The sequence below is a fragment of the Mauremys mutica genome, chromosome 7, assembly GCF_020497125.1.
Source record: "Mauremys mutica isolate MM-2020 ecotype Southern chromosome 7, ASM2049712v1, whole genome shotgun sequence".
Lineage (NCBI taxonomy): Eukaryota > Metazoa > Chordata > Testudines > Geoemydidae > Mauremys > Mauremys mutica.
The window spans coordinates 59,036,258-59,058,700 of NC_059078.1; the positions used below are offsets into that span (position 1 = coordinate 59,036,258).

General features: G+C 50.8%; 1 protein-coding gene across 1 annotated transcript in view; it reads left to right on the plus strand.

The window, feature by feature from the left end:
* Positions 1 to 273: 273 nt before the first annotated feature.
* The window catches only part of TLL2 (tolloid like 2), a 201,239-nt gene continuing 179,069 nt past the window's right edge, over positions 274 to 22,443 (plus strand). The window contains exon 1 of the mRNA XM_045025295.1: positions 274 to 457. Coding sequence (XP_044881230.1) covers positions 325 to 457 — 133 coding nt within the window. The 5' untranslated portion in view covers positions 274 to 324. The remainder of the gene's footprint in view (positions 458 to 22,443) is intronic.

The following is a 22,443-nucleotide window of genomic DNA, read 5'->3' on the forward strand; positions in this document are numbered from 1 at the left end:
GGCGCGCTCCTGGGCCCGGCTCTTTGGCTCTTTCCTGCTTCGCGGCAGCAGCTCCGAGGAGCCGAAGAAACCTTGAGCCCCCCCCCCCCCCCCCCGCCTCGAAGGGCTTCCCCTGGAGGGAGGAGCCGGGGCGCGGGTGCTTGCGGATTGGCTTCCTCGTGCCCTGAGTGACGGGGGCCGAGCCCAGCCAGACCGCGGCGGGGGCGGGAGCCCGGCACGGCTCCTGCCCTGCTCCAGCTGCAAGCGCAGCAGCATCGCCCCCGGCAGAGGCAGCCGGCGCGGGGAGCTCCGTGCAGCCGCCCCGGGCTCCGCTCTGCAGCCGCTATGGGCTGGGCTGCCCCTCTCGGGACCCTGCTGCTGCTACTCCTGCGGGTGCCGGCTGCCCGCGGCTCCTGGGGGCTGGAGGAGGAGGAGAGCCTGGAGCAGCAGCCGGGGTACCGCGACCCCTGCAAAGCCGGTAGGTGTGAGTGGGGGGACTCCCGGGCCAAGTTTGCCGGCAACTGGCGCCTGGCTGGGCAGATCCGCCTCCCCCTGCTGCTGCAAGAACTTCACTGCCCAGCGCTTCCTGCGCCCGTGTCCTGGCCCGGGCTGGAGCTAGCAGCTGCCCCGGGGGGCTTGTCCCGTTCCAGGTGCGGCAAACAGCTGCACAGCGCTGGAGGCTGCGAAGGAGCCAAACTCCGGCTGCGCTCCCGAGCAGAACGCGTTAGTGTAGCGGGGGGTTGAGAAGCGTGTCCAGGCTCTGGGCAGTGCATCGCCCCAGGCTGAGCTGGGGAAGGTGACAGCAGGGACTGGGACCGACCCAGGCAGGGCTGGTGGGGAATAAAGCGGGGATCTTGCTTCCGGATTGAAGCAGCATCTCCCGGCTCCGAGATTACCCCAATGTAGATGAAAAGTCCCTCGTTTATCTTGTAGCTGAGTGTCCGGGGGGGAATAGAAGCAACCAGCCAGGAATGAAGCTTACTGCAGGTCCTAAATCCTGAAGAGCCCGTGTTCGCCTCCCCCCATCCTGGGCTGCACACTCCTTCACACCCCCCCCCCCGTTAATTAAAGGAGACAGGGGCGAGTCCAGTAAGCCGGCAAGTGATGGAGGGGGACAGGACCCAGGGGCATTTTGAACATCTACGGCTTGGCGTTCTGTAGGCGGCTCACTTGGGTTTGCATCTGCAAGTATCCTGGATGCACTGAAGCATCTGGACGCTGCTGGGAAGTTGTGCAGCTCTTATGTGCATTTGTTACATACACCGATTGCAAGAACTCTGCTGATGGGTTTTATGAGTAACTCGCCTGCCTCATTTGTAATTGTGATCACAATAGGAAAATCAGGTTGGGGCCGATTCCTTTTAAAAGATATATATTTTGCCAAGTGTGGTATTCTCTTCCGATCGGTAGGCCAGGCAGTTAAAGATTTGATCTGACTGAAGTGCCTTAGCGATGGAATTTAAATTAATTATGGGCTTTCTTGGGTCTGAAATTCCATTCTGGAATCCAATGGTAATGAAGAAATGTTTTCTGAGCTTACTTCTGTCTGTTTCTAACAACAGAACGTGTGTATAAATATACTCGCCTGACCTGATTTCACACCTCCCGCAGAGACAAGTAGCAATGTCAAGGCGACGCCAAAATCATTTCAGTGCACGTTGGCCCGGCTGCCCCATGTAAACTTCAGAATTGGGGTTTGGAAGTCTTCGTGTGTCTGCTTTTTAATATGCTTCTGTGTTTTGTGAAATAAAGATCCCCTCTTCCACCCAATATTCCATGCACTAGTCTTTGGGATCGGACAGTTCATTATCTACCCCACTGACTCCAGGCTTCTGTGTGAACGGCGGGTGGGGGTAAGGCTTGTGACACCTCTCCAATAGCCATGGTTTGTGGGCGATCCTTTCCCTGTGTGCAGGCTCCAGTGTGGTTCTTTTTAGTTTTACTGAGGAGTATTGTCAAGACATGTCCATTTCTCCATCTATAAATTGGCGGCAGTACTTACCTACCAGATGCCTAACTATCTGTAAAGTGATTTGAGAGAGTGCAAAATATTTTGTCAAGGTTAACAATTCCTCTCTGGAAACAGAGGTTTCAAACCATGGGAGTCACCTCACCTTCAGCAGGAGGTGCAGGTGCTCAGCATTTCAGAAAATTGGGCCACTTTCAGGTGGTGCCTAAATATAGATGCCCAGGCTCCAGACTGTTGGCATTGAGTGTTCTTTTCCTGGAGCGTTGTGCCCATGCAAGATAGAAATACCATGAATCAGGCTTACCCACCTGTAGATAAGAGTGCTATAGTAGAAATGCTATTGAATTAAACCAGTCAAGGCTGTGGGCTTATACCCAGCTGAATGCCATGTATGCTTCTCTGTAGACAAATACATTGGGAGGGTGGGGGGCAGCTCTGAGGGTAGGAGAGAAGCTATTAGGGAAAGGGTGGGAATTCTTCTAATGGCACAGTACCTGGTGTGGTAAACATGTATCTTTCCTTCCAGCAGGGGGCCTGGGAGACTGTTCCTACCAACAGGGAAACTGCAGGTGGGGAGAAGCATTGACTCATCTAGCCCCAGTGTGTTACCTTTGCATCTGCATCCTTGTCACTCAGGGCCACGTAGCCGATGCATTGTGCCCCTCTGCCCATACGGATCTATCTCATGTCCCACTTCCTCCCACTCCTTTAACTGATGGCAGGTACAGCGATGTTTCTCACACCCTTTTTGCTGCCTGCCCCCAGGTGACAGCTTATCTCCCCGGCTGGTGGCAGATGCACTTTGCCCCACAGGCGTACCACGTTCGTCTCATTCCCCTCCAGCTGTAGCAGGTGTGTCTCATTCCCTGCCTTGGAACTGGAGGCAGGTGTAAGCGTCAACAGATTGCTGGCTGAATGAGGAGTGCTGTACCTTTGCCTCACTCCCAATGTTGAATGAGGAAATTGCGCCTGCCCAATGTTATGTGATCAAACAGGGTCTTCAGAAGTCCAGTTGCCTGTGCATACTCTGAGCTCTTATCTATGTGTATCTAGTGTAGGGGAGGGGGCGTGCTGTATGCATGAGCTGACCAACGCTGAAAGCGAACAGGCTAGGGCAGTGGGTCTCAAACTTTTGAACTGGGAACCCCTTTCACACAGCAAGTCTCTGAGTGCGACTCCCCCCCTAATAAATTAAACACACTTTTAAATATATTTAACACCATTATAAATGCTGGAGGCAAGCAGGGTTTGGGGTGGAGGCTGACAGCTTGCAACCCCCCATGTAATAACCTCCTGACCCCCAGTTTGAGAACCCCTGGGCTAGGGGCATAGATATGAGCTGAATTGTTGCCCTGCAAGTAGTAATTGATTTCCTTTCTTTGGGACTCTGTTGTCAGATGGAATTGTAGCGCTTGCTTTCACTTTGTTAGTAATAGCGACGTGGTGGGGTATCATGTCATTACAGCATGGACTTGGGTGCCAGAACTCCTAGGTTCTGATGCTGAGTGACCTTGAGTGGGTCCCTAAGCCTCTCTGCCCCTCATCTCCCTGGTCTGTAAAATGGGAATGCTGCTGTGCCAGGAAGATGTCACTGGAAACTTGGGGAGGGCAGGGTTTGTGGCATGGAGTGGGTGGGAGTTGGAGGAGAGAGAGTTGGGACGGCAGTTGCATAGGTGGGGCTAAGGGGATAGATGGAATACATGGTGGTGGTATAGGCCAGGATCCAATGAGGGAGGAGGAGAGCTGTGCTGGAGCAGTGCAGTGCAGGAGTGGATGAATCTGCAGTGCAGGAAATCGTGAGCCTTCTGGAATTTTGGAGCTGGCGCATACATGTCTGCAGGGCCCTGTTCTCCATGGAGCAATGAGACTAAACTCTGTGTAAATGTTAGCTTGCCTCCTCCTGCCCTCCCGCCCTCCACCCCCAATCACAGGGCTCCCTGGCTCATAGTAGAAAATACTTACTGTTGGGCTTGGCTCTCGCATTGTTGAAATGGCCCAGTTCCAAACCCTCCCCTGCTCCCCTCTCCCCCACTATGTGCCAGGGCAGTCCAGAGCTCCTTGCTTGCTTCAGCACTCCTCCAGGCAGCCCAGCTCGCCAGCCTGTGCTTCTGGCTCCTGCCAGGGGTAAGCTAGACTCCAGCTCTCGCTCGCAGCTGCCTGGAGCAGATCAGGGAGCTAGCGCTGGGACCCACTGACCCTCCCCCCCCTTGTGGGGGGAAAGATGGAGAGTGCAAGGCTGCGGCAGGCAAGTCCCAGCAGGGCAAGGAGACAAGACAGTAGCCAGTGCTGCAGCAAAAGGCTGCGTTCTGTCGCATTTTGGGGAAATGTCTGCTTCTGAGGCCATAGGACCTGAACTGAGGTGAGGGGAAGAGTTCACACCTCTGTTTGTTTCAGGCTCCCTGGAGACTCAGGCAGGCATTGCTGCAATGGCTCCTCTCGGCTCACATTCTCAAGGTTGTTCCTACAGCCAGGCAGCCTAGAAACATTCTCTGGAAGGGGGGAGAAGTAGCCTGCTTGTTGCCTGGCACGGAATAGTGGGTGCCCAGGGATGCCCATGGAGTCATGAGCTGAGTGGGGCCCAAGCAGGATTGCTCCCTCCAGTCTCTTCTTCAGTGCATTGTTCTGTCCCATTTTAAATGCCCCAAGTAATGAGGTTAAACCCTTTCCCCATAGAAATGGTGCCACATCTTAATTGATTTCGCCCTGAGGGAAACTTCCCAATGTTTTGCCTGAGTTTCCCTTTGTTTGATTCTGTTGTCTGGCTCCTGGCTCTGCCTCCATGGAGGAGCTGTGCTGTTTGTTCCAGAGGAAATGGGTTTTGATTGGACCAAGCTACCATAGGCGGCAGGTTTGTATAATTTTTGGTGGGGCCCAAAATGGTGGTGCCCCCCCGCTCCCACCCTGTAAGCCGATATAAAATGAAGCTACAACGCGTCAGTGCCACAAGATTACAAGGGTCAATTAAAAGTGGAAAGTCAGAAGCAGTACTTGCCTACTTCAATATACAGTATTATATTTTGTTGCACCTGTTGTGATGAAGTGGGAATGTTCTTAATATTTTCTCTGAATACTGTGTGGGTGCCTCAGTTTCCCCTGCAAGATGCCAAATGAAGGTGTTGGGGACAAAGAGATCAGGTGGCCTCCCTGTCCGGAAGAGAGACAGAGGCCAGAGGAGGGAGTGTCAGTTTGGAGCTGGCTGGGGAAATGGGGAGAGACCCAGAACTTGGTTCTGGGCTCCCCACCCCCCCAAGATGGACCTGACAGAGGGGTTCTGTCTTCTGTACCAACAAGCTCTGTTTAAACTGTGTTCCCGTCATCTAATAAACCTTCTGTTTTACTGTCTGGCTGAGAGTCACATCTGACTGCGGAGTTGGGGTGCAGGCACCTCTGGTTGCCCCAGGACCAGCCTGGGCAGACTCGCTGTGGAAAGTGCATGATGTGGAAGGGCATGCTGAATGCTCCGAGGTCAGACCCAGGAAGGTGTAAGCTTCTTGCCCTGGAGACAGTATGCTCCAAGAGAGGAGGCTCCCCCAGAGTCCTGACTGGCTTTGTATGGAGTTGTTCCAAAGCATCACAGCATCCCCTTCCACACCGTGCACTTCCCAGAAGTCCGCACAGGCATTGACACTCCCTCCTCCGGCCTTTGTCTCTTTTCCAGGCATTAGGAGGCCACCCGATCTCTCTGTTCTCCAACACCTTCAGTTGGCACCTTGCAGGGGAAACTGATTTGGGAGAAATGAAGTAAAAGCTGCCCAAACCGAGCTTGAGCACTCCTGAATTTTGAGGTGTTCAAATCTGGAAGGCAGGTGCTGGGGGTGGGAGAGGGCTGTGGGCTCCATGGGGGAGCATGGCAGCAACTGTCTGGAGCTGCACGGAGCCAGACACGCCGGTCTGAGTGGCACAGTAAGCGGTTTGGGGGTTGGAGAAGAGGTAGGGGATTCCGGGAGGCAGTCAAAGGACAAGGAGCAGGGGGGGTTGGATGGGGCAGAGGTTTGGAGGGGCAGTCAGGGGATAGGCAGCAATTGGATAGGCATGGGAGTCCAGGAGGTTTATCAGGGGACAGATAGGAGGGTCCTGGGGGGAAGTTGGGTGGGGTCTCAGGAGGGGGCAGTTGGGGACAAGGAGAAGGGAGGCTTAGATAGGGGCTGAGGTCCCAAAGGGCAGTTAGGGGCAGGGGTCTCAGGAGGGGGTAATCGGGGGACAAGGACCAGTGGTGCTTAGATAGGGGGTGGGGGTCCTGGGGGGCAGTTGGGGCAGGGGTCTGGGGAGGGGGCAATCAGTGGCCAGGGGCTGGGATTCAAAGGGCTCTGGGCTGCCTGAAACCGCGGGGAGCCCAGAGCCTTTTAAATCCCAGCCGCGGCCGGGAGTCAGATGGCTCTGGGCTGCCCGCTGCGGCGGGGAGCCCAGAGCCCTTTAAATCCCAGCCGCGGCCGAGAATCAGAGGGCTCTGGGCTGCCCGCTGCGGCGGGGAGCCCAGAGCCCTTTAAATCCCAGCCGCGGCCGGGAATCAGAGGGCTCTGGGCTGCCCGCTGCGGCGGGGAGCCCAGAGCCTTTTAAATCCCAGCCGCGGCCGGGAATCAGAGGGCTCTGGGCTGCCTGCAACCGCGGGGAGCCCAGAGCCCTTTAAATCCCAGCCGCGGCCAGGAATCAGAGGGCTCTGGGCTCCCCGCTGCGGCGGGGAGCCCAGAGCCTTTTAAATCCCAGCCGCGGCCGGGAATCAGAGGGCTCTGGGCTGCCCGCTGCGGCGGGGAGCCCAGAGCCCTTTAAATCCCAGCCGCGGCCGGGAATCAGAGGGCTCTGGGCTGCCCGCTGCGGCGGGGAGCCCAGAGCCTTTTAAATCCCAGCCGCGGCCGGGAATCAGAGGGCTCTGGGCTGCCTGCAACCGCGGGGAGCCCAGAGCCCTTTAAATCCCAGCCGCGGCCAGGAATCAGAGGGCTCTGGGCTGCCCGCTGCGGCGGGGAGCCCAGAGCCTTTTAAATCCCAGCCGCGGCCGGGAATCAGAGGGCTCTGGGCTGCCTGCAACCGCGGGGAGCCCAGAGCCCTTTAAATCCCAGCCGCGGCCAGGAATCAGAGGGCTCTGGGCTGCCCGCTGCGGCGGGGAGCCCAGAGCCTTTTAAATCCCAGCCGCGGCCGGGAATCAGAGGGCTCTGGGCTGCCTGCAACCGCGGGGAGCCCAGAGCCCTTTAAATCTCAGCTGCGGCTGGGATTTAAAAGGCTCTGGGCTCCCAGCGGCTGCCGGCAGCCCAGAGCAGGGGAGAAACCTAGCTCCAAATATTGTTGGAGCAGAGCCCCTGACTGTGAATATTCCTGGGGCTAAAGCCCCAGGAGCCCATATAAGTTGGCGCCCATGCAAGCTACAGCCCTCAGACAGTCATGTGCAGAATAGCGCCCCCTCCACAGCGACTTGCTAACGCCCTGGAAGCAGTAATGAAATGAAATGAAATAAAGGGGTGGGATGTCTGGGTAACTCCAAGTCACAGCCCAGGGCCTGAGTGCAGAAAACATAGCATAGGAAGTCTGGGGCCCTGGCAAGGAATGTACAACATGGTCAGAAGCTAGCCTGTGTCACAGCCCCACCCAGCCTGTTCCACTCACTGCAGTCTTAACAGTGGGATTTTGACCTGTGGGACTGGGAAGCACCTTGTTTAATTTGTGGAAATTAGAAGATTTGCAGAAACGTTGCGTGGGTTCTAAATTTCTTCATGCAGGTCGATTTGACTGAAGGATTTGTCACAGTAAGAACCCTGTGGAATTAGCAATCAACCAGAGCTACTGGGGTTAGTTACCAGGCTGCACGCGTATGAGGTTTATACACTCAACCAAATCTCAAGAAGTTTATAACCTCCACAGAGACCTCAGTGAGCTTGCAAAAGGTTTAAAGATTCATGGCAAATAACTCCAAAATTAACCAGCCAGCCTCTTTTAATAAGTCTTATGCCCTAAATCCACCTGTACCTCATTCCTCTCCCGCCCCAAACACACACACCAAACTCTGAAGTCCAGATACAGTCCAGTGTACGAAGGGTACGTCTACACTACGGGATTATTCCGAATTTACATAAAACCGGTTTAGCAAAACAGATTGTATAAAATCGATTGCGCGTGGCCACACTAAACACATTAAATCGGTGGTGTGCGTCCACGGTCCGAGGCTAGCGTCGATTTCTGGAGCGTTGCACTGTGGGTAGCTATCCCGTAGCTATCCCATAGTTCCTGCAGCCTCCCCCGCCCCTTGGAATTTCCGGGTTGAGATCCCAGTGCCTGATGGGGCAAAAATCATTGTCGCGGGTGGTTCTGGGTACAGCCTCACCCCTCCCTCCCTGAAAGCAGCAGACAACCGTTTCGCGCCTTTTTTGCTTGGTGAACTGTGCAGACGCCATAGCACAGCAAGCATGGACCCTGCTCAGCTCAATACCGCAATCGTGGATGTTTTAAACACCTCGTGCACTCTCGTGCAGTATATGTTTAACCAGGACCTTCAAACCGAGGCGAGGAGGAGGTGGATACGGCAGCGCGGCGATGACAGTGATGAGGACATAGACACAGAATTCTCTCAAACCGCGGGCCCCTGCGCTTTGGAGATCCTGATGGTAATGGGGCAGATTCTATCCATTGAACGCCGATTTTGGGCCCGGGAAACAAGCACTGACTGGTGGGACCGCATTGTGTTGCAGGTGTGGGATGATTCCCAGTGGCTGCGAAACTTTCGCATGCGTAAGGGCACTTTCATGGAACTTTGTGACTTGCTTGCCCCTGCCCTGAAACGCCATAATACCAAGATGAGAGCAGCCCTCACAGTTGAGAAGCGAGTGGCGATAGCCCTGTGGAAGCTTGCAACGCCAGACAGCTACCGGTCAGTCGGGAATCAATTTGGAGTTGGAAAATCTACTGTGGGGGCTGCTGTGATGCAAGTAGCCAAAGCAATCACTAAGCTGCTGCTACAAAAGGTTGTGACTCTGGGAAACGTGCAGGCCATAGTGGATGGCTTTGCTGCACTGGGATTCCCTAACTGTGGGGGGGCGATAGATGGAACCCATATCCCTATCTTGGCACCGGAGCGCCAGGGCACCCAGTACGTAAACCGGAAGGGGTACTTTTCAATGGTGCTGCAAGCACTGGTGGATCACAAGGGACGTTTCACAAACATCCACGTGGGATGGCCAGGGAGGGTTCATGACGCTCGCGTATTCAGAAGCACTACTCTGTTTAAACGGCTGCAGCAAGGGAATTACTTCCGAGACCAGAAAATAACAGTTGGGGATGTTGAAATGCCTGTCGTTATCCTGGAGGACCCAGCCTACCCCTTGATGCCATGGCTCATGAAGCCATACACAGGCAGCCTGGACAGTGGTCAGGATCTGTTCAATTACAGGCTGAGCAAGTGCAGAATGGTGGTGGAATGTGCATTTGGCCGTTTAAAGGCGCGCTGGCGGACATTACTGACTCGCTCAGACCTCAGCCAAACCAATGTCCCCATTGTTATTGCTGCTTGCTGTATTCTCCACAATCTCTGTGAGAGTAAGGGGGAGACCTTTATGGCGGGGTGGGAGGCTGAGGCAAATCACCTGGCCGCTGATTACGCGCAGCCAGACACCAGGGAGATTAGAAGAGCACACCAGGAAGCGGTGCGCATCAGAGAAGCTTTGAAAACGAGCTTCATCAATGGCCAGGGTACAGTGTGACTGCTGTGTTTGTTGATGAACACCCCCCCCCTTGATTGACTCATTCCCTGTTAGCAACTCACACTCCCCCTTCGAGTACAGCTTACTTATGCAAATAAAGTCACTCTTGTTTAAAAATCATGAATTCTTTATTAATTCATTATAAAAAGAGGGAGAGAAGTAAGGGTGTGGTTTGGGAGGAGGATAGGAGGGATGGAGAAGGCCATTAAAAAAATTTCACATAAACGACAGCCTTCTGGTTGGGCTGTCCACAGGGCTGGAGTGCGCGGGTGCACGGAGCCTCCCCCCACGCGTTCTTACACGTCTGGATGAAGAGGATGTGGAACATGGTGAGGGTTGAGGGTGGTTATACAGGGGCTGCAGCGGCACTCTGTGATCCTGCTGCCGTTCCTGAAGCTCCACCAGACGCTGGAGCATGTCAGTTTGATCACGCAGCAGCCCCAGAGTTGCATCCCACCACCGCTGATCTTCCTGCCGCCACCTCTCATCTCGGGTGTCCCTCCTGTCCTCACGTTCACTGGCATCTTTCCTGTAATTTGATACCACGTCCTTCCACTCATTCAGATGAGCTCTTTCATTGCGTGTAACTTCCATAATATCCGAGAACATTTCATCTCGCGTCTTCTTTTTCCTCCGCCTTATCTGTGCTAGCCTTTGGGATGGAGGAGGGACGCTTGAAAAATTTGCAGCTGCATGAGGGAGAGAAATATTTAAAAAGATACATTTTACAGAACAATGGTTATACTCTTTCACAGTGAACAGCACTATTCACCTTACATAGCACATGTGATTTCCCTACAAGGTCGCATTTTTCATCTTAATACTGAGTGCCTGCAGCTCTGGAGTTACAGATCTCACAGACACAGGTCCGGGCATCAGAATTCAGCTTGCATGCGGCCATGGTAAGCCACTGTCTTTCGGCGTCTGTAGTGATTTACCCCTCCCCCCAACGCATGGCTAATACCATGCTAGCTCCCTGCTAATCAACACCCTTCCCACACCCCCCCCCCCCCCCTGCATGGCTGGTAGCTTGGGGAAGCCCCGCTGACCAAACACAAAAAAGATAATCGGCATTTCACTCCTCCCCTCCCCCCGCTTGGCTACGTGCAGGAAAGGATTTTTTTTTAAGCTGCTGCAGTCCACGAACCCAGTAGGAAAATGGCCATCCCTCTTACTTAAATTCCTGATTTTTAACCAGGTTATCCTGAACGATATCACTTTGCTGAGGATAACACAGCAAGATAAAGAACGGATGCTTCTTGAATGCCAGCAATCACCGGGACCATACGCTGCTATGCTTTGCCATGCAATGATACTTGATTACTTGCTACATGCATGGCGTGGTAAAGTGTCCTACCATGGTGGGCGGAACAAGGCTGCCTTGCCCAGAAACCTTCTGCAAAGGCTTCTGGAGTACCTACAGGAGCGCTTCATCGAGATGTCCCTGGAGGATTTCCTCTCAATCCCCAGACATGTTAACAAACTTTTCTAAGTAACTATACTGTCTGCGAATGCATCCCAAGTCCTCAGGGCAAATCAATCATTAAAAAACGCTTGCTTAAAAAAAAATGTTTGCTATTTGCAAAGGTACACTCACCAGAGGTCCCTTCCATGGCGTCATTGTCTGGGATAGTTGCTTGGGAGGGCTGGGAGGAGGGTAATTCCGTCAGGGTGATAAAAAGCTCCTGGCTGCTGGGGCTCACGGAGTGCTGTGTGCTCTCTGCTAGGTCGTCCTCCTCTTCTTCATCTTCATCTTCCCCGTCTGCATAATCCTCAGCCATGGCAGAGATTACAACCCCCACCTCGGAATCCACGGTCAGGGGTGGGGTACTTGTGGCGCAGCCCCCTAAAATTGCATGCAGCTCAGCATAGAAGCGGCATGTTTTTCGACCTGCCCCGGACCTTCCGTTTGCTTCTTTGGTTTTCTGGTAGGCTTGTCTGAGCTCCTTAACTTTCACTCTGCACTGCACGCACTGAGTCCCTGCTGTGGCCTTTATCCGTCATAGCCTTAGAAATTCTTTCAAATACTTTTTCATTTCGTCTTTTGGAACGCAGTTCTGTTAGCACTGAATCCTCTCCCCATATAGCGATCAGATCCAGTACCTCCCGTGCAGTCCATGCTGGGGCTCTTTTTCGATTCTCAGGAGACTGCATTGTTACCTGTGCAGATGAGCTGTGCGTGGTCACCTGTGCTGATGAGCTCTGCACGCTGGGGAAGCAGGAAATGAATTTCAAAAGTTCGCGGGGCTTTTCCTGTCTACCTGGCCAGTGCATCCGAGTTCAGAATGCTGTCCAGAGCGGTCAGTGGTGCACTGTGGGATACCGCCCGGAGGCCAATACCGTCGATTTGCGGCCACACTAACCCTATTCCGATATGTTAATCCCGATATTAGCGCTACTCCTCTCGTCGGGGAGGAGTACAGAAACCGATTTAAAGAGCCATTAAAATCGATATAAGGTGCCTCCTAGTGTGGACGGGTGTGGCGTTAAATCGGTTTTACGCTCCTAAAACCGGTTTAATCACCTAGTGTAGACCAGGCCTAAGTCTTCTATAGGACAAATGCATCAACCATGCTACAGGTAGGTGCTCTTAGACTGAGCCGGTTTTGACACGCTGTTCCCAGAGAAGTTAGAAGACTCTCCAAAAAATGAAAAATTTCACGCACGTATCTCTAGAGATCTTTGCTCAATTCCTTTTAAGCCTGCCCCCAAAAGTTCTCCATGCCACAAGATCCCAAATGCTAAATTTCAAGCAAGAAGTAGGTGGGTTAGGAATATTTTTTAAACCATAGACATTAGATGGGGAGTGTCCAATAGAGCTTACAGAGAAAACGGCCTTAAAACCCTTTCCATGACTCCAGCTCTGCTGCGTTGCATCTCCAACTGCAAGCCACGAGATCACTACTGTGTGTGTATACACTGTCTCCAGCAGCCTTTCCCCACCTGTCCTCATTCACCATGACCATCTCTTAGCTGCAGGTCAATGAACAGTCAGTTCATTCCCAGACCACCCTGGGGAGACAGCCAACCAGGCCCTCCTGCAACCTGCTAGGGGAAACAGCAGGGGAGGGGTTAGTCTGTTGCATTTAGCAACTTGAGAGCTTCCCACCCCAACACTGTAGCTTTTTCTGCCTCGCTTGCAGCAATATCTGCATCAGTGCTGGGCTCTGCAGCCTGTATGCGTCTCAGGGTCTCCCCTTGCCATAAAAGTGTGCTTCCCTGATGCGGACAAGGTCTGGAGGGGCGGGGACAACGCAAGGCTGTTTCATTGGTGAAGGCCAGAGGACTGGGAGTCCCGAGACCTGGCTTCTACTCCTTGTTCACTGGCTGACCTCTCATTTTCCACCTCTGCCCTATCTGTGAAGCAGAGATGATGCTAACCTGCGTCATGAGGCCAGGTCAGATGTCTCAAAGCTATCTGGAGCTCCCCGCTTCTGTAAGATGCACCCTGTGGCCACCATGGCATCTTTAGCTGGTGAGCATCTGACACACACTGGGCCATGCGCCCCTGAGGGGCTGATCTGGAGCTGAGGATACTTCACACCACACAGGGTAATGCCCAGAGTCATCAGTCCACAGGTTGAAAGTCATTATTTGGCTATTTTAGACTTTACTTCCTGTCCTAAACTACTGTGTGGTGCTGCTGTACACTGTTAAATAGCTGCCATGTTCTACTCCCAGAAGTGGCTGCATTTCATTGATGGCTGAAATGATCTATGTAAGTTCTGGGAGCCTAGGAACTGCAGCATGATTTTTTTTTTAAAAGGTGAGTTAATTAACCGTACTGAGGGCTTTCCTCTTGATTGGCTCCTGACTACATCATAAGTGAAATAGGAGCTATTTAACAGGAAATTCATTGGAAGAAAATCTATAAGTGCAACAAGAATAAAATTGTGTCAAGGATCCAGGAACCAGGAAAGAAATTAAATTAGGTCACACTAACCTTCTAGCCACGTGTTTAAGAATGGGCCAGGGTTAATATCACTATATACAGGGTTCCTACGGGCATCGCAAGCCCCAGTACTCAGATTTAATGCTTAAATTAGAATGCAGGCTTAATCTGCATGGACTGGTCAGTGTGTGTGTATCTAAAAGTATCTCCCTCTATTGCTGGAGCTAAGGGATCCAGGTTGTTAGCTTGCAGGCAGTAGCAGACTCAGAAATGTCTCTACCTGGCCTAACCACTAGAGGGAGACAAAGAGCCATGTGGTCAGTGTGGGTGGCATCCAAGTCTGCATTTGGGTTTACGAATCGAGCACCTCGCTTTGGCCTTGAATGTCTAAATGTGGGATCAGCACAGATCATTGGAGATGTCAGTGTTGCAAATTCACAAGTCTGTCCCCCTCTTGCAGAATATCCCCCCCCCGAGTGGTTTAAAAATGGATTCTTTTTTTAAAGGATTACCTATTGTACTTTGGGCCTTCTGTGCTGTTAGGGAGCACTGAGGTCAGGGTTTGACCTTTTCTCTAACCATGAAGTCTGGAAACTTTTTTTTTTTTTAATGGAAGCAGAGATTCTCCTGGGATCGTTTGACTCCAGCAGCTGGAGCTTTAAGAAAAACTGCAAATAGCACCAGAGTTGGCAGTGTCGATGTTTGGACAATTGTCCCACCGCCTGTGTGTAAATCTTTCCTTGTCACCTCCTCTCTCTCCCTTTCTCCGTGGCAGGTCCATGTTCCCTCTCCCCCAGGCCTACAATCTGGCCCTGGTGTCTTCCCTCCCCCTCCCCCTGGGTCATTAATGCCGACTTACCCAAGCTGTAGACTTACTTCGTGCCATGGCTTCATTTGCTGTGTCTCATTTAGCTGTTTGGAGCAGGGTACCAGCTGTAATGAATGTGCTCCCTTACTAATCTCCCCTTTCCTTTCCGCAACCCAGCTGGAGAAGATCTGGCCACCTGAGAAGCAGGGACCCAGATGAGTACCTAGCCAGAAGAGGGTGCTGTGATTCATTATGCCATTCTCCACTGGAGAGTCTGTTAGGTTTCTTCCTGGGAGTGCCGTATGAGTTCTTATGCGGAGTCCTCCTGCACAGCTTAGTACAGGGTTTCCCTGCAGGTAAGTAGGTTCCTATATCCTTTCCCTTTGAAGACACCAAATAATCTTCCTGCCCTGGATCCTGAGGGTTGCAAGGGTCAGTCTGCAGCCTAGCTGCCTTTGGCTAGGGCTGAAATCTGCCCTCACTGCCCCATGACACTGGTTAGCCATTGGCTTGATCCCACTGACCAGGAGTTTTGGCTTTTGTCATTTTTTCTATCTGAGCCTCCGATTGAGTTAAGGTTACAGAAATGTTTAGTTTCCCTGGCAGAAGAGAGGATACCTTGTTCAGCATTTTAATCCACTCCAGCATTTGCAAGGCTGAACGATCCCCTGGCAGGGAGTGGCTGACTGGGAGGTTGATTGGTTATTGATTTAGAAATCCTGATGACTTGTTGTTTTTTACTTGGGCATGTTTACTATAGGCAGGCTCGACACTCCCAGAGTTTTTTAATAGTCTAAAAACAGCCTCTTCCTGTTTAACTGATATAAATTGCCTTTTATTACTGAGGTCTGCAGCAGCTTCCCAAATGTGCAGCGGCTCAACGTCACATTAAGACTCTGCCCCAGAAGTTGTTTTGAATCCTCATAAACTTTGGCCCCCCAGGAAAATGCACATGGTCAAAGTTACTGAATTCAGAATATATAACAAAGTGGGAAATGAATTGTTTGCCGAGAAAACTCTAGAAGAAATGTGAGAGTGAGGAGCAGGACTGCTGAATGTTTTATTTTATCCTATTCCAGTCAAAATCTGCATCGAATAGGATGTACCAGTGACCCACCAGCTCAGATTTCTCAGCTCCCAATTGATTTTTCTTTTTTAATGCAGTGCTGGGAAGAATTCAGAATTACCTTTGCAGAATTCACACATCTTGGAATCGTCTTCCTTGGTTCTCCCCCAGGCCTGGATCTTTCTGCCCTGTCCCCTCTTTTCTCATTCTCCACCCTCAGATTTTTCATGCCAGTCCCAGTCTTCCTCCTTCCCTTTGCCTCGCTAGCTTTCAGTCTCCCTACACAGCCAGTCTTCTTCCTTCTAGACTCCTTGTTCCCATCTACTACCCTCCAGTACCCCTCCTCATAGGTCCAGTTCTCGTCCCTTCTGCATTAGTCAGCCAGCTTCCTTCTCACTGCCTGGGTGCCAGCAGGGGAGGCCGTGAGAGTCTCCTGTCTCTTGGTTCTGGTGACTAGCAGCCCACAGCAGCTAGGAGTAACAATTGCAGGGGAAGTCCTGATCAGCCCCAGGCTCCTGGAGCATGTTTGGGGCAGATAGAATCTTTGGATAAATAACCCTAACAAGCCTCTACTGAGCATGTGCAAACACAGGTGCCGACTTTCTCATTTCCCTGGGGGTGCTCGAGCCCTGCTCTGCCCCTGACTCATCCCTACTCCATCCCTTCCCCCAAGGCCCTGCCCTGTTCTGCCCAGCACCCACTGGTGGGCCCCACCAATCAGTGCCTCCCGCCCTCACTCTGCCCCTTCCCCTCCAGTGCCTCCTGCCTGCTGCTAACAGCTGATCTGTGGTGAGCGTGAGGTGCTGGGAGGGAGGAGGAGGAGCTGATCAGTGGGGCCCACTGGGGGGGGGAGTGGGAGGAGGTGATTGGTGGGGGCCGCCCCGGTGGGAGCTGAGCATCCACTATTTTTTTTCCATGGGTGCTCCAGCCATGTGTGCAAACTAATTTTTTGAAGATTTGTAACTTGGGCAAATTTTCAGAGGGATGGCAAAAGGCACATCCTTGGCACCAGGGTGATTTCCCCCACAAAATTCCAAGCCCTTGCTCCAAACCATGGGGGCACTGATTTCTCAGCCAAATGTCTGTAATAATTTTTTTTAAACGTGGGACAAGTGTTTTTCTTTAAGCTCAATCTCAGAAACAACTGAAGTGTTTTATCTGAAATGTTAAAAAAACAAAACAAAAAAACCGAAAACCGAAAAGTCAGACACCCAGAGTAGAAAATTTCAGCCCAAATGGTTAACGTTTGGCAATGTTATAAGCAACTAAGACCATTGGGAGTACATAGTAGAGTCTCTGTAACATGAAGTCTTTAAATCATGATTTGAGGACTTCAGTAACTCAGCCAGAGGTTAGGGGTCCATGACAGGAGTGGGTGGGTGAGGTTCTGTGGCCTTCGATGTGCAGGAGGTCAGACTAGATGATCATGATGGTCCCTTCTGGCCTTAAAGTTTTGAGTCTATGATCCACCAGTCCAGTGCTCTATTATTGTATTGATTGCTAGATGCAACTGTAAAGCAGTGCTCCTCATTCTCATTGAGGGATGTAATTAGGGTGGATGCAAGCATTCCCACCACTAGTGCTCAAGTAAAGGTGGTGCTTAGGGTAAATAAATTCTTAAGCTTGGATAGGTTGATGTTTCTCAGAGATGTGAAAAATCCACACCCCTAGTGACGGAGCTATGCCAACCTAGGCCCGGGAGTAGACACAGCAAGGTCGTTGGAAGCATCATTGACCTAGCTGCTGTCGCTCGGGGAGGTGGTTCGTACAGTGACAGAAATACCCTTCCCATCACTGTAGTCTGTGTCTATACTACGTGGTTATGCCATTAACTATGCCCCTATCATCCCCGTAGAGTTGACGTGGCCTTAATTAGAGCTGGTTGAAAAATTTTGGAACAGTTTCCATCAGAAAATGTACAATTTGACAGACGTGTCAAAACAAATCATTTTGCCATGTTTCATTTTGATAATGTTAATGTTTCATTTTGACTCGGAGGATAATATTTTAATAGGTTTATATGTTTGTACCTTATCAGAATGTTTCAAAGTTTCGGAATCAAAATATGTTGGAATTCCCATTCTGCGAAAAAAACCTGAACGTTTCAACTTTTCGTTCCAAATTTCCATATGTCAACCTTTCCCGCTGGCTGGAAATTCTGTTTTCTGATCAGTTGTAATTCTTCCCTTGTTTTTTTGTGTCTTACAGGCAGCAGTTCAACCCCCAAATTTAGAGGGTTTTTTTAAAAAGCTGCTTTTTATTTAAATGTTACCTTGGAGCTTGTAACCCCAAACCGCAGCATTGTGCTAGTGCAGGGAAATCACACTCTGACATGGCTTGTTTATGAGCCAAGTAAAACTGACCAGTTTCACTGGGCTTGTCTTCACTGCATTGTTAGCTTGAGGTATACCTCAAGTTTTGCCACCCAACTCCTGTCCACACATGCAAATCTCTAGCTCAAGTTAAGTGGTGCTTTAAACTTGAGCTAGATGGCCTGTCCGGGAGGTGTTACTGCTGACACTCCAGCTAAGTAATGCAGTGTGGGAGCAACAACTTGATTTCCAACTCAGCTGCTAATCCAATCTCTGCTAATCCAATCTCTCTGTGTAGCTCCGGTGTTATTTCGCAGTGTGGCTGCTCTCATGTGAGCTGGGCAATAACTCAAATGTACAAACTCAAGCTAAATGGTGCAGCGAAGACAATCCCATTGTCCAAGCAGAGTGAAATCTACAAAGGAAGCAAACATGCATCAGTGGTGAAAAATACAAAGAAGTGGGTATTCACCCACGAAAGCTCATGCTGCAAAACGTCTGTTAGTCTATAAGGTGCCACAGGATTCTTTGCTGCTTCTACAGAACCAGACTAACACGGCTACCCCTCTGATATTGGATTTTAAAAATTCAGTTAGCTTTTAATATTGAAGTAGTTTTTGTGGGCCAGATGAATACATTTTGCTTTTAACAGGACTTCCTTATTTATTGAAAAAAGAAAAATACAATGTGTAATTTCAATACAAAAGCAAAATGCCAAGATCTCTCTTTAATTTTTATATCTATAGTCAGGTCCACCAGGAAGAAAATAATTTTTAACAAGAAATGTTTAGTTTCATAAATGAATGCTAAGCACTATTTTTTATAGGTTGTGACTGACCACCACTGATCAGTTCTAGTGACAACGCTGCAATAATCTTTACCTAAGCGCAGAGCTCTTCTCCAGGGACAGGGACTGTCTTTGAGCTGTCAGTACAGTGCCTAGCACTGAGCGGTCTGTGACTGCATCTCTTAGGCACTACCACGATACAAACAGTGTTGATGATGTTTGTGATTTTTCTGCCCTCAGCCCTACCCAGTCTAGGGGAGCAGAGGCAAATCTCTGGTGAGATCACCACTGGGTGGCTAGTGGGGAGGGTCTGTGTAACTGAAGATAGGCCTTTTATTGCTGTATTGTTAGTGTTAGGAGATTTTGTTCCATGACACTTCGATCTGCAGTTGACCATTCAGACAGGGCACACACGGTGTTGCGTAACTGTGAGAACCGAATGCACGTAATGTCTAACCTTTGATCCGATTTGAAAGCATGCACTCTTCGGTTAGCATTTCCCACCCACACCACCACTGTGACCTGCTGCTTGCTGTCCATTTTTCTGGGCATCTAAATATGACTTAGGAAAGATTCAGTAGCCTAGTAAGTAACCTCTTTTAATGGGGGAAAGTGAGTTCCCATCACGCTCAGTTAGATACTATTGATTTTGGGGTTTGTTTTTTTGCTGCTTTGTGCACTATATTCCCTTCGTTGCTGTATTTAAGTAACGAGACATTACAGGATGTGCTGGGGTATTGCTGGCTCCTGGTGACTAAGCATCAGAATTTCCTAAAGTCCTGTCTGTCCTTTGAAGGTTCTAACACTGGGACCAGCGCGCACCAATTTTCCATTCTGTACGGTGACATAATTCAGTTGATGCTGCAGAACGTTTTCTGTGTTTATACTCTTAGCTCTTCCGAAAAGCATTCACCTCCTTGGCTGACTTCTTTTCCGCCTGATCAGCAGGACTCTGCTTGCATCCTCCGGCCCCACCGCACAAGCTATCCTATATTAGTTCCCCGAGTCCAACCCCCAGCCACTCCCTAGACTTTCACATGTCTCTTTTAGTCAGCCCCATCCCACAGTTTTGGGGTTGTCCCCCATTTGTTACGAAAATGAAATGAGGGATGGTCTTCTTTCAACTTCCAGCCTTTGCCAGCCAGGTTGAAGATGGGGGAGGGATAACTCAGTGGTTTGAGCACTGGCCTGCTAACCCCAGGGTTGTGAGTTCAATCCTTGAGGGGGCCATTTAAGGATCTGGGGAAAAAATATGTCTGGGGATTGGTCCTGCTTTGAGCAGGGGGTTGGACTAGATGACCTCCTGAGGTCCCTTCCAACCCTGATATTCTATGATTCCGCTGATTGTCAAATGTCTGTTTCCCCAGGTAGAGAGCTGTAGACTGGGAAATTAACCAGAATAGCTATTGTGCCTTCAATTCACAACTTACCTTCCTAAGAGTAGGTCAGCACTAGAACAGGCAATCAAGGGGGGCTGTGGAATCCCTGTCGGTGAAGGTTTTTAAGAAGGATGGACAAACACCTGCATGGTCTAGGTTTACTTGCTACTGACTCAGCATAGGGGATGGACTAGGTGGTCTCTGAAGGTCCCTTCCAGCCCTACATTTCATAGACTATCAGGGATGGAAGGGACCTCAGGAGGTCATCTAGTCCAACCCCTTGCTCAAAGCAGGACCAATCCCCAGACAGATTTTTACCCCAGTTCCCTAAATGGCCCCCTCAAGAATTGAACTCACAACTCTGGGTTTAGCAGGCCGATGCTCAAACCACTGAGCTATCCCTCCCGCATATTTCTATGGTTGTGGGGTGGTCATAGAACACTATTGGGTTAGGAGCTTTCCAGGGCTGTAGGCAGGAGCCAGGGAGGGAGAGCGGGCAGGTTACTGGGGCCAGAAGGCAGCAAAGGAGAATGGAAGTGGCTGGTTGGTCTGGGCTGTCCTGTTGATTTCTCCTTGTGCAGATGTGTTCTGATGACTAAGGGTTACAATGTCCTGTCCTTGAGACATCGTCGGAGCTTGGGGACTACGATTTGGTTTACACAAGGGGGACTCATTTGTGAGAGACTTTCAGGCCAAATTGCTCCTTTGCGCCAAGTTAGTAATTAACCCGACCGTACACAGAAAACGTAGCTGTCTCCTGCAGTGCTATTGCAGTGGATTTGGAGAGCAAATTCAGCCATTAGTGTGTGTACAAGGGGTTTTGGTCCTGCTGGAAGTGCATGTTTCAGCACAGCGGTAGTTACAGAGCTGCTGATGGATGCCACTGTGATGTGTGTGTCCTGGAAGGCAACTCAGGGAAACGTCTCAGTCCGCACTCCAAAAACGACAGCTTCATTCAGCCCAGATGCTCCAGCTGAGGTCATTTATTGGGGGTGGGGTGGGGGCAGGGGCAGAGCTTTCTCACTCCATGGGTGTTCTTTTAGAAAGAGCTTCTGCCAGCGGTGTGGCTAAGCTGGCATTGGACCATTGCTAGGGGCTGTTGTGAGCTTTCCTTCTTCCTAAGGGACATGTAGGGACAAACTTGCTTGGAGATTGAGCCGTCCAGAAGGGCAGAATGAGGAGCTGTGCTCTCCCATCCCAGCCAAATGGCTGTCTGAGCGCCCAGATGCAATGGTGATGGGCAGTTCAGGAGTGCAGGCAGGAATCAGAAAGCCGAAGGAATACGTTGTTATAATGGAGGGCTGGAGCTGATAGCCGGATGCGAGAAGGGAGTTTTGAAGGGTGATTTGAAGGAGGAAAGAGGCTGTTCTTTTGCACAGAGCAATCAGGGAAGCTGTTGCAGGAAAATATCAATGCTTGTTGCCTTCTGAGTGCTTTATTGACCTTCACTCATGTTATCATGGTGGGTCTAAGTGAGGAAATGCTATCCTGCACCACCTGACTTATGTGTATCAGTCTCGTCATACGGTCTGGGCCTTATTTATTCAGTGCTTGTGATCCAAGCCCTGAGGGTTTGAAAGTGATGAACCAGGCCCATGGAAACCCAGTGTCTCAAATCACAAGATTTAAAAAAAAAAAAAAAGTGTTGATTTCTTTTTATTTGCATTTCTGAACCTCTAGGATTCATGTTTTTCAGCTTTTTCTTCCCCCCAGCTGTGAGGAGAGCAAACTACTGCTAAAGAAAACAAAAGCAGAAATTCTCACATAATCATCTGACTCTGGGAGCTGGGGGCTTCAGAAAAATGTCAAACATGGCAAGACTCTTGATCCCCTGCGGGCACTGGGCGGTGCTGAGGAAGTGTGTCCTAAGACCCAGTTGAACCCAGGGCTGGCTGCATGGTTTCAGCACCTCTTAACATATGTGACTTCTGCAAGGACGGCGGTGAGCACTAGAGTCAGAACTCAGGGGAGTTCCTGCCACTAGACCTGTGCTTAGACCATGCCTAATCAATGCACAAGTGGTGCAGACTGGGTGGTAGGCCGAGGGGTTCCGCTTAGCTGTTTCTGACCTTCTCTTTGGAGAGGCTTGTGAAGGAGATGCCCCATTCTCTGCTCTGTCGTGAATGCCCGTGGCTGCTTCTCACTTAAAGCCTCTTCTGCTTCCTGCCCAGTGAATGAGTGAAAGGCTGCAACCTACCTGGTTTCTGAGGCAGTGCAGGAGAGGGGAGGGTAGTTGCGCTCTCCCAGGCTGCTCTGGGCAGTTGTGATGCAGACATGCCGGAAGCTCTGTGCACCCCAAGGCGCTTATTACTGTTTTTAAAAACCTGCAAGCAGACCTTTGTTACTGTTCCATGACGTGTTCCTTGCTTTGTCTCCGCTCCACCCCCTCCCTGGGTTTGCTAACATGCGTGAATGCAAAGGCCTGAAATTTAGGTTCATGGTTCCAAAGTTCATGGTCCTGAGAATAAACAAAAAGCCATTGTGGTGGCAGAGAGCTGGGTACCCCATTAACCCAGAATCATGAATATTTATAGTGCTGGATTACAAAGGAACATAGAGACTATATTGT